The following is a 12,095-nucleotide window of genomic DNA, read 5'->3' as shown; positions in this document are numbered from 1 at the left end:
ATTGAGTGCACAAGTCATGTTGTACCCTTATCAGGAACTGGTATAAAATATTGTGCCCAGCTCTGGTCACTTCAGAAAGGTGGGAGGGTCCTTGAGAGGATACAGAGGAGACTCACCAGGATGGTTTCAGGGATGAGGGATTTTAGTGATGGGGTTATTTGGAGAAGCTGCGGTTGTTTACCTTGGATTGAAGGAGATTGAGCAGGAGATTTTGGTTGAGGTGCAGAAGATTAATTCGGCAATTAGGTAAGAAGATAAAGAAGAAAAATATCTGTTCCTGTGGACCGTTAGAACAAGGATGGGGGTGGGAGGGGCACCGATAGAGCAAGGGTGGGGGTGGGAGGGGCACTGATAGGAACATGGGTGGAGGTGGGAAGGGCACCAATCGAACAAGGGTGGGGGTGGGGTCAGGGAGGAACACCAGTAGGAACAGGGTGGGCGTGGGTGGATACCGATAGGAACAGGGAGGGGGTGGGCTTGGGGAGGGGCACCGATAGGAACAAGAGTGGGGGTGGGGTCAGGGAGGGGCACCGATAGGAACGGGGGTGGGGGTGGGCACCGATAGGAACAGGGTGGGAGTGGGGTCGGGGAGGGGCACAGATAGGAACAGGGTGGGTGTGGGGGTGGGGGTAGGGAGGGGCACCGATAGGAACAAGAGTGGGCTGAGGTTGGGGAGGGACACTGATAGGGACAAGGGTGGGGGTGGGGTTGGCGAGGGGCACCGATAGGAACAAGGGTGGGGTGGCTTGGGGAGGGGTACCGATAGGAACAGGGTGGGGGTGGGGGTGGGAGGGGCACTGATAGGAACAAGGGTGGAGGTGGGAAGGGCACCAATCGAACAAGGGTGGGGGTGGGGTCAGGGATGGGCACCGATAGGAAGAAGGGTGGGGGTGGGGATGGGGAGGGGCACCGATAGGAACAGGGTGGGTGTGGGGGTGGGGGTGGGGAGGGGCACTGATAGGAACAAGGGTGGGGGTGGGTTTGGGGAGGAGCACCGATAGGAACAGGGTGGGGGTGGGGTCGGGAGGGGCAGCAATAGCAACAAGGTGGGAGTGGGGTGGGGCACCGATAGGAACAGGGTGGGGGTGGGGTCGGGGAGGGGCACCGATAGGAACAGGGTGGGTGTGGGGGTGGGAGTGGGGTGGGGCACCGATAGGAACAGGGTGGGGGTGGGGTCGGGGAGGGGCACCGATAGGAACAGGGTGGGTGTGGGGGTGGGGGTGGGGAGGGGCACTGATAGGAACAAGGGTGGGGGTGGGGGTGGGGGTGGGGAGGGGCGCCGATAGGAACAAGGTGGGGGTGGGGTCGGGGAGGGGCAGTGATAGGAACAGGGTGGGTGTGGAGGTGGGGGTGGGGAGGGGCACCGATAGGAACAAGGTGGGGGTGGGGAGACAGACTTAAGGTTTTGGGAAAATGATGTGGCTCGGTTTGTCAGGAAGAGGGTTATTTTTACACAGCAACAGGTCACGGTCTGGAGCTCTCGGATTATGAAGGACCTGGCAGCAGAAACAGTTTTTAAAGGAAAATGGCTGAGTGCTTGAGGAAATAAACTTGAAGGAGGGAGAGAGTGGGGCATTGAAACTGACTGGTTTGCTCAGTGGACTCTTGCATAAACCTGATGGGCCGATTGGCCTCCTGCTGGGCTGAAAATGACTGATTCTGTCTTAGAAATCCAAAATAAAAACCTTTCATCAGCTTAATGTTCTAATTGTACCAGCCTCCACCACTTCCCCTGGCAGCTCATTCCGTACGTATCTTTTATAGATTTAAAAGGGACCTAAGGGGCAAGTTTTTCACACAGAGGGCAGTGTGTTTATGGAATGAGCTGCCAGAAGAAGTGGTGGAGGCTGGTACAATTACAACATTTAAAAGGCATCTGGATGGGTACATGGATAGGAAGGGTTTAGAGGGACATGGGCCAAATGCTGTCAAATGGAGCTAGATTAATTTAGGATATTTGGTTGGTACAGACGAGTTGACTGAAGGGTCTGTTTCCACACCGTACAGCTGTGTGACTCTAAGACTGGCTGTTACTTTCTAGGCCTCTGCTCTTAACTAATGAAATGTAGTTGCAAGTCACTTCGCAGGAGGCTCCGAAAGTTAGATTCCACCTGATCACATCAAGGTTAATGGGTGTGACCCTGACCCTCCAACTGGGGAAGGGACGTTCACAAAGACAGTGAGCAGCTCAGCCAGAGACAAGACAGACCGAGACTAATCAATTCAACACCTTCACCCTTTGACATGCCATGCTGCCACTGCCAGTCTAAAAGGTTTGATACAAAAGTCATTGAAATCTGAAAAGTTAACTGTTTCTCTTGTCACAAATGCTGCCAGACCTGCTGAATTTCTCCAGCATTCTTTGTATCAGCCCTGCATCAGTTACTGATTACTGTGACACAACTTATGTAGAGATTTTATGGTTAGGGCATCAATGATCGATTTAATCAGAATACAAATTATTGCAAAAAATGTTCGTGTTACAGAATTAACTTCTAATTAAATACAATCTGTCTTGGTTTTGAGATTTCAGTGGTTCCCTGCAGCTTTGACCTAATTGCTTAGCTGACAATCAATACTTTCGGAACTGTTTTTCCTGTCTCCTATCTGTGCATACAGCTCTCTGACAGAGCCTAAGTGACATTCACCATCCGACAAAAAATGTTAACAGAACGTTACCACATCTGACTCGGCTATTGCTGATGTCTGATAGTGGGCAGAGACAAGTCTGCTACTTGTCAGAATGTAAAAGTTTAGATTAGAGCTATAGATTCATACAGCACAGAAACAGACTTTTTGGTCCAACCCATCTGCGCCAACCACATATCACAATCGGACCATGTCCCATTTTGCTAGTATTTAGTCTGCACCCCTCTAAACCCTTCCTATTCATATGCCCATCCAGGTACCTTTTAAATGTTGTAATTGTAGCAGGCTCCATCACTTCCTCTGGCAGCTCATTCCACACACGCACCACCCTTTGCATGAAAGCGTTACCTCTCAGGTCCTTTTTAAATCTTTCCCTCTCACATTAAACCTGTGCTCTCTAGTTTTGGACTTCTCCACCCCAGGGAAAAAGACCTTGGCTATTCATCCTGTCTATGATCCTCATGATTTTATAAACCTATGTCAGGGTAACCCCTCAACCTCCAAAGCTCCAGGGAAAATCGCCTCAGCCTGTTCAGCCTACCCCTATAACTTAATCTCTCCAGTCCCAACAACATCCTTGTAAATCTTTTCTGCACCCTCTCAGGTTTAACAACATCCTTCCTATGGAAGGAAGAGTAGAGCTGCACACAGTATTCCAAAAGTGGCCTCACCAATGTCCTGTACAGCCGCAACATTACCCTCCCAACTCCTAAACTCAATACACTGACCAATGAAGGCAAGCATGTCAAATGCCTTCCTCACCACCCTGCCTACCTATGACTCCACTTCCAAGGAACTCTGTACCTGCACCCTTTGTTCAGTAACATTCCCCAGGACCCCGTCATTAACTGTAGAAATCCTGCTCTGGTTTGTCTTACCAAAATGCCACATCTCACATTTATCTAAATTAAACTCCATCTGCCACTCCTTGGCCCATTAGCACAACTGATCAAGGTCCCATTGTTCACTGAGATAACGTCCTTCACTGTCCACTGCACAACATATTTTGGTGTCATCTACAAACGTACTAACCATGCTTCCTATATTCACATCCAAATCATTTACATAAATGACAAAAAGCAGTGGACCCAGCACCAATCCCTGCAGCACACCGCTGGTCATAGGCCTCCAGTCCAAAAAAACAACCCTCTACCACTGAGATAACAAGGTGCAGAGCTGGATGAACACAGCAGGCCAAGCCAGCCATTTCTGAAGAAGGAGCTAGGCCCAAAACATCAGCCTGCCTGCTCCTCTGATGCTGCTTGGCCTGCTGTGTTTCTCCTGCTCCACACCTATTTATCTCAGATTCTCCAGCATCAGCAGTTCCTACTATCTCTACCAATAACCTCTGTCTCCTACCTTCAAGCCAATTTTGCATCCAATTAGCTAGTTCACCCAGATCCCACGTGATCTAACCTTAAAACCAGTTTATCAGGTGGAACCTTGTCGAACACTTTGTTGAAGTCCTTATAGTCATCAAATGTAAATTTTATTTTTCTCTACTCCCTTGTCACATTCAAATGAATCAGACAGCAACACATCAGGGTAAAAATAAAAATTCTTGTGGGGTTAACACAGACGTTGGGACACCCCCAGCCTGGTACAGTCACAAATTCTTCTGAAGCTGAAAGATAACACCTGGACAACAAATGAAATTGTTTACTTATAACCAGAAGCGAAAAGGAGAGCAATGGTAAATTTGAAGTGGTGCATCTCATAATCAAGGTCTGAAATTCTTAACATATTGCCAATTCTAGGATTATGAGATCCAACCTCGGCAGTGTAACTTTTGTTATTACAATGCCTTGACAAATTACAACAGGCTGATATCTCTACACTTTACATCTACTTACAAAAAAAACTAAATTAAATCATTTACATGGAGTTCTGGATGCATTTGTGAAATAACCCAGAGCCAGGGTTGGAGGGTTTGAGCTACAGGGAGAGGCTGAATAGGCTGGGACTATTTTCCCTGGAGAGTTGAAAGCTGAGGGGTGACCATGTAAAATCATGAGGTGCATAGATAGGGTGAATAGACAAGGGCTTTTCCTGGGACGGGGGGGAATCAAAAACTAGAAGGCATAGGTGTGGGGTGAGAGGGAAGATTTAAAAGGGACCCAAGGGACAACTTTTCACGCAGAGGGTGGTGCATGTATGGATAGAGGAGAAGATGTCTCCTCTCCACCTACCTTCTCCTCTATCCATCTTCAATCCACCTCCCCCTCTCTCCCTATTTACTTCAGAACCCTCTTCCCCTCCCCCATTTCTGAAGAAGGGTCCAGACCCGAAACATCAGCCTTCCTGCTCCTCTGATGCGGCTTGGCCTGCTGTGTTCATCCAGCTCTACACCTTGTTATCTCAGATTCTCCAGCATCTGCAGTTCTTATTATCTCTGATATATGTTTATCAGGGACCATGTGTGAATCTGAGAGTTTGTCAGCAAGCTATATTAACATCTCAGTTTCTGGCATTAACTTAGTGCAGGGATTTATTTGAAAGTATGCTTCTCTTGTTGACAGAACGTGTCTCTCTCTCTCTCTCTCTCTCTCATCCCACCCGCCCCCACCTGTCACCCTCTCTCTCTCCCTCCCCCATCTCACTCTCACCCCCTCTCTCTCTCTCTCCCCACCACCGCGTCCCCCCACCCCAAACAGCACTGGCAAATCCCTTTGAGCCGTAGATTCAGATCTTTAAAGCTCTGGTTTGTAATTCGCTCTTTTGGTGTGAAGAAACTCCAGGAGCATATCAGACATGTAAGTGTTGGGTGTGTTATTTGTTTAAATATTCATTACAGATGTAGATGATGTGGTTTCTCTGTGGGAAGGAGAGTATTGTAAACTAAATGTTAGCTATTGGCCAACAGAACTACAAATTGACTAAAGGCCAGATAATGTCGCTCCCTTTCTCTGAGTCAGATTTACATCAAAATTTCAAAACAAAACAGGTCTCTGATGAAGGGTCTAGGCCCGAAACATCAGCTTTCCTGCTCCTGAGATGCTGCTTGGCCTGCTGTGTGCATCCAGCTCCACTCTTTGTTAAAGACATGTTCTGTACAATGTTTAATTGTGTCCATTCGCCCATCATTTTGTTGTCTCCTTTTCTCATCTTCATAACTGACATTTCTGCCTATCTTTGTGTCATCAGCAAATGTAGCAACCAAACTTGCTGTCCCCTTAATGACCCATTAAACCTAATCCCTGCAAAAGAATAGTCAGCCAGGCAATTTTCTATTTATTCTAATACATATGCATTATTAGATTAGCTACAGTGTGGAAACAGGCCCTTCGGCCCAACAAGTCCACATCGCCCCTTGAAGCATCCCACCCAGACCCATCCCCATCCCCCTGTAACCCACACACCCCAGAACACCAGCTAATTTAGCATGGCCAATCCACCTAGCCTGCACATCTTTGGACCGTGGGAGCAAACTGGAGGAAACCCACGCAGACACGGGGAGAATGTGCAAACTCCACACAGACAGTGGCCCGAGGCTGGAATCGAACCCAGGCCCCTAGTGTTGTGAGGCTGTAGTGCTAACCACTGAGCCACCGTGCCGCCCATTATACTATCAGCTTTTATTTTCTGCAATAACCCTTGATTAGGCACCTTATCAAATATCTTCCTGAAATCTAAATCAAGCACACCTACTCATTGACATTTACCCACTGCACGTTACTTCTTAAAAGAACTCCATTAAATTGATTTCCCTTTTCACAAAATGTCTTTGAAAAATCTTTTTAATGCTTTCCCCCTGGCAGATGTTAAATTAACTGGGCTGTAGATTTCTGCTTGCAGATAGTAGGGACCGCAGAGGCTGGAAGCTGGAGTCAATAATTGTGGAGCTGGAAAAGCACAGCTGGTCTGTCAGTATCCAAGGATCAGGAGATCGACGTTTCGGACAGACACCCTTCGTCAGGACTGGGGAGGGGGTGGGAAGCCAGTAAATAGAGGGTGGGGTGGGGCTGGGGGAGGGTAGGTGAGATGGAGATAGGTGGATGCTGGTAGGGGGTTATTGTGTGGTCAGTGACAAGGGTGAAGCAGATAGATGAGTCAGAAGATAGACAAGTTGGGGGAAGGAGAAATTTTTAAGCTGGTGAAGTCAGTATTCAGGCCATTGGGCCATCAGCTCCAAAGGCGGAATATGAGGTGTTGTTCCTCCAGATTACGTTTGGCCTCACTCTGACAGTGGAGGAGGCCAAGGATGGTCATGTCACCAGGGGAGTGGAAGGGGCTGTTAAAGTGGTTGGTAACTGGAAAGTCAGGTTGGTTGGTGCATGCAGAGCGCAGATGCTCGACAAACTGGTCCCCAAGTCTGCATTTGGTCTCCCTGGCGTAGAGTAGACCGCATCGGGAGCAACGCATGCAGTAGATGGGCTAGGTGAAGTGCAGGTGAATCTTTGCCAGATTTAGAAGGATTGTTTGGGCCCTTGCAGGTAGAAGAGGGGTGTCGCGGCAGGTGTAGCACCTCCTGCAGTTGCAGGGAAAGGTACTGGGTGTGCTGAGGGGTTGGTGGAGAGTGTGGAGCTGACAAGGCAGTCACAGACTGAATTGTCCTTGTGGAAAGCGGACAGGAGTGGGGAAGGATTTTTTTGTGGTGGGGTTTGACTGTAGCTGGCAGAAATGTCAGAGGACGATGTGCTGGATTTGGAAGTATTCGCCACCTACAATCAGACCCCACTACTTAAAAAAAGGGACTACCTGCCATGACACCTCTCCTCTACTTCCATACAAGGACCCAAACAATCCTTCTAAATCTGGCAAAGATTCACCTGCACTTCACCTAGCCCATCTACTGCACGCGTTGCTCCCGATGCAGTCTACTCTACGCCAGGGAGACCAAATGCAGACTTGGGGACCAGTTTGTCGAGCATCTGCGCTCTGCATGCACCAACCAACCTGACTTTCCAGTTACCAACCACTTTAACAGCCCCTTCCACTCCCCTGGTGACATGACCATCCTTGGCCTCCTCCACTGTCAGAGTGAGGCCAAACGTAATCTGGAGGAACAACACCTCATATTCCCCCTTTGCAGCTGATGGCCCAATGGCCTGAATATTGACTTCACCAGCTTAAAAATTTCTCCTTCCCCCAACTTGTCTATCTTCTGACTCACCTATCTGCTTCACCCTTGTCACTGACCACACAATAACCCCCTGCCCTGCATCCACCTATCTCCATCACTTACCATTACCTCAGCCTCAGCCCCACTCCCTCCCTCTATCTATTTCTGGGCTCCCATCCCCCTCCCCAGCCCTGTCAAAGGGTGTCCGCCCAAAATGCCGGCTTTCCTCCTCCTCGAATGCTGTCTGACCAGCTGTGCTTTTCCAGCTTCACAGTTATTGACTGTAGATTTCTGCTGTGTCTCCCATTTTGAATAAAGAAGGTGATTTAACCATTTTCCATGTAAATAGAACCTTCCTGAATATATGGAGTTTTGGAAAATTGGAATCAATTCATCAATTCTCCCACTAACTGCTTCATTTAAGATTCTTGGATGAAGTCCATCAGGACTCAGGCATTTGTCAGCTCACAGCTCAGCACCACTTTCCTGATGGTGGTCATTGACATGAGCTTATCCCTCCTGTCTATTTCCTCATTTACAGCTACTTCTGGTCTACCACTTGTATACTCTATAGTGAAGATCGATGTAAAATACCAGATTAGTTGAATCCCTCTTTCACGTAGGCATTCTGTTGATTCCAGCCCAGTCCTCTCTGTTTTTTCATCAGCTTTAAAATTGTACCATTGAGTTCATCCTCTCTTTGCTCTTGCTTCCAAAATGCATTAATGCTCAATGTTGTTTTATGTCCATCATCTTCACTCAGTTCATGGAAACTCATCGCGGCTTTTTATTGTTTCATCCCACGCTTTAATGAACAGGGGACGAAGATGGCCAAATATTTTGAGACCTTGGTTCGAAGGGATTCCAATTTTGAAGTGCCAGCTAAAAGGCACCTTGGATTGGTGACTTTCTGTCTGAAGGTGAGGGAAAATACTACGGCATTTTCACAAAATTATTTTTTCATTTATTCATGGGACATGGGCATTGCTGGCTGGGCTATCATTTATTGCTTCTTCTCAGCTGCTCTTGACAGGGTGGTCTACAGCTCTACAGCCTTTGTCATGTTGGCAAACCCTCAATGCTGATAGGGAGGGAGGGCCAGGACTTTGATCCTGAGCCACTGAAGGAGCAGTAATACATTTCCTGCAGGGTCAGTCTTCCCATGTATCTGTTGCCCTTGTCCTTCTTGACAGAAGTGATAGTAGTTTGAAAGATGCTGTCTAAGAAGACCATTAGACACAGGGTCAGAAATTAGGACATTTGGCCCATCAAGTCTACTCTGCCATTCAATCATGGCTGATAAGTTCCTCAGCCCGTTTCTCCTGCTTTCTCCCCATCACCCTTGATCCACTTGATAATCAAGAATCCATCTATCTCAGTCTTAAATGTATTCAATGACCTGGGCTCCATAGTGAATTGTGGCAGTGAATTCCATAGATTCACCACTCTCTGGCTGAAGTGGTTTCTCCTTATCTCTGTTCTAAAAGGTCTTCCCTTTACTCTAAGGCTGTCCCCTCGGGGTCTAGACTCTCCTACCAATGGAAACATCTTCCCAACACCCACTATGTCCAGGCCATTCAGTGTTCTGTAAGTTTCAATTAGATCTCCCCTCATCCTTCTAAACTCTACTGAGTATAGTCCCAGAGTCCTCAAAAGTTCCTTATACGTTGAGCTTTCCATTCCTGGGACCATTCTCGTGAACCTCCTCTGAACCTGCTCCAGGGCCAGTATATCCTTCCTGAGATATGGGGCCTAAAACTGCACACAATACTCCAAACGTGGCCTGGCCAGAGCCTTATAAAGCCTCAGTAGTACATCCCTGCTTTTATATTCCAGTCCTCTCAAAATAAATGCCAACATTGCATTTGCCTTCCTGACTCAATCTGCAAGTTTACTGAGAGAATCCTGGACTAGAACTCCCAAGTCTCTTTGCACTTCAGATTTCTGAATTTTCTCCCCATTTAGAAAATAGTCCATGTTTTTATTCTTCTTACCAAAGTGCATAACCTCACACATTCCCACGTTGTACTCCATCTGCCACTTCTTTGCCCACTCTCCCAACCTGTCCAAATCCTTCTGCAGCCTCCCCACCTCCTCGATACTACCTGTCCCTCCACCTATCTTTGTATCGTCTGCAAACTCAGCCAGAATGTCCTCATCTAGATCATTAACGTACAAAGTGAAAAGTTGTGGTCCCAGCAATGACCCTTGTGGAACTCCACTTGTTACTGGATGCCATCCTGAAAAAGACACCTTTATCCCCAGTCTCTGCTTTCTGCCAGACAGCCAATCTTCTTTCCATGCCAGCACCTTGCCTCTAACAACATGGGCCCTAATAAAGGGCTCACTTAGCAAGACTTGATAAATTTCTGCACTGCATCCTGTACATAGTACACACTGCTGCGACTGAGCATCGGTGGTGGAGGGAATGGATGCTTGTGGATGTGATGCCAATCAAGTGGGTAGCTTTGTCCTGGATGATGTTGAACTTCTTGAGTGTTGTTGGGGCTGCATTCATCCAGGCAAGTGGGGAGTATTCCATCACACTCCTGACTTGTGCCTTGTCAATGATGGACTGGAGTTGGCAAGGATCAGGGGATGAGTTCTTCACCACAGGGTTCCCAGGCTCTAAACTGCTTTTGTAGCCACAGTATTTATATGGCCAGTTTATAGTTTTTGGTTGACAGTAACCCTCACAATGTCGACTGTGGAGAATTCAGCAGTGGCGATACTGTTGAGTGTTGGGGGTGGTGGTTAGCTTCTGTTTTGTTGGGGAGGGTCATTGTGTGCCATGAATGTCACTGGCCACCTGCCAGCCCAAACCTGGAGAGTGTAGTCTCGCTGCACTTGGCCATGGACTGCTTCAGTATCTGAGAGCCATGTTTGGTGTTGAACATTGTGTCTTCATCAGCAAATACTCCCACTTTACAATGAAGGGAAGGTCATTAATGAAGCAGCTGAAGATGGTGGGGCCTTAATAAATGATGTTTGTGACTATGAATTGTTGATAGAATTTTGATTAGTTTAGTTTCCCAGAACAGAGCTGGGTATCTGTCTGTTTGAAACTGTTCTCTGGGATTACGGGTTTGGAAAAGATATAGAGAAGGAATTAATTCACAGTTAAAGAGTTTTATTGGTGAGAATGCAGCTAAAGCTCATACATTCTCATTATGACAAAATTCCTATTGTAACACTGCAGTTTTATCCAAATAAACAGGGACCAAACAGACTAACAGAAGAGCTTCTGACAGAACTCAACCAGTCAGGGACCATGTATCTGGTGCCTGCTACCATTTCCAACAGGTTCATCATTCGATTCACTGTCACCTCCCCAATGACAATCAAAGATGACATCCTGCAAGATTGGAACATAATCCAGCAAAATGCAATCAGAATCCTAGTGAATCACTCCAAACTTCGAAATGGCTCCTCGAGCATTAAACGGGAAAGTGATCCACAGGAAGTCCAGTCAAGGTGTAAGAATGCTGCTGATATAGTTCTGGTTTCTGGTGACAATCTCTCTGAACATCGTCAAACCCCACAGTGTTTACCAGCTGAATCCATGCTCACTCATAGGCTCCCAAGAAGTGAGCTTGGTATTCAACAGCATATTTTACACTCTGGAGATCTAGTGGATCATTTTGAAGACACAGTCAATGTGGAAGTTTTGGAACCCAGATGTAAACCCATCTCTTCCTCAATGCTGCGGGGTCATCTTGCAATCCCACAGAAACAAGAAGCTCACAATTCAATGAGCTGCAATCCTGAACTCATTTCTGACACTGAGATGTGAAAGCCCTGTGGCAGAGGAGGAAGAGAAATCAGTCAGCTCTCAAATCCTAAAAAAGTCATACTGAGAAATAACACCCAGAAAAAGCCTGCCCAACTTTGCAGCATCAAAGAGTTCACCTGCTTTGCAGCTACTTGTAGTTCATTCTGTACTGTCTTTGTTCCCTCATCTTGTAGCATATACTGATTTGATCATTTCTCTCAATCAGAGGAAAAGCACAGAATTATTGAGCTCTGATCTGTGACCATTCCATAATCAGCTTTTAATTAACTGATTCTAATTTTTCCCCAGTGCTGTAACCTTTAGTTAATAAATAAAAACACTGCATTTATTTTCAGTCTCCATTTCATTCAGTTACATAGAGCAATATGATTTTAAAAATAAGTCAATTTCAGTCAACTAAAATAATTAAACACAGCTGATAATGGGAACTGCAGATGCTGGAGAATTCCAAGATAATAAAGTGTGAGGCTGGATGAACACCGCAGGCCCAGCAGCATCTCAGGAGCACAAAAGCTGACGTTTCGGGCCTAGACCCTTCATCAGAGAGGGGGATGGGGAGAGGGAACTGGAATAAATAGGGAGAGAGGGGGA

At 47.0% G+C, this 12,095-nt stretch overlaps 1 protein-coding gene across 1 annotated transcript in view; it reads left to right on the top strand.

Moving 5' to 3' along the window:
- hdc (histidine decarboxylase) overlaps positions 1-11,816 on the top strand; it is a 56,154-nt gene extending 44,338 nt beyond the window's left edge. The window contains exons 10-12 of the mRNA XM_059639189.1: positions 5,304-5,402; positions 8,530-8,631; positions 10,929-11,816. Of these exons, the coding sequence (XP_059495172.1) occupies positions 5,304-5,402; positions 8,530-8,631; positions 10,929-11,504 (777 nt within the window). The 3' untranslated portion in view covers positions 11,505-11,816. The remainder of the gene's footprint in view (positions 1-5,303; positions 5,403-8,529; positions 8,632-10,928) is intronic.
- The last annotated feature ends 279 nt before the right edge of the window (positions 11,817-12,095 follow it).

Source organism: Stegostoma tigrinum, chromosome 33 (genome assembly GCF_030684315.1).
Source record: "Stegostoma tigrinum isolate sSteTig4 chromosome 33, sSteTig4.hap1, whole genome shotgun sequence".
Classification (NCBI taxonomy): Eukaryota; Metazoa; Chordata; class Chondrichthyes; order Orectolobiformes; family Stegostomatidae; genus Stegostoma; species Stegostoma tigrinum.
The sequence above is the reverse complement of the archived record's forward strand: the minus strand, read 5'-3'. Positions and strand labels throughout refer to the sequence as shown.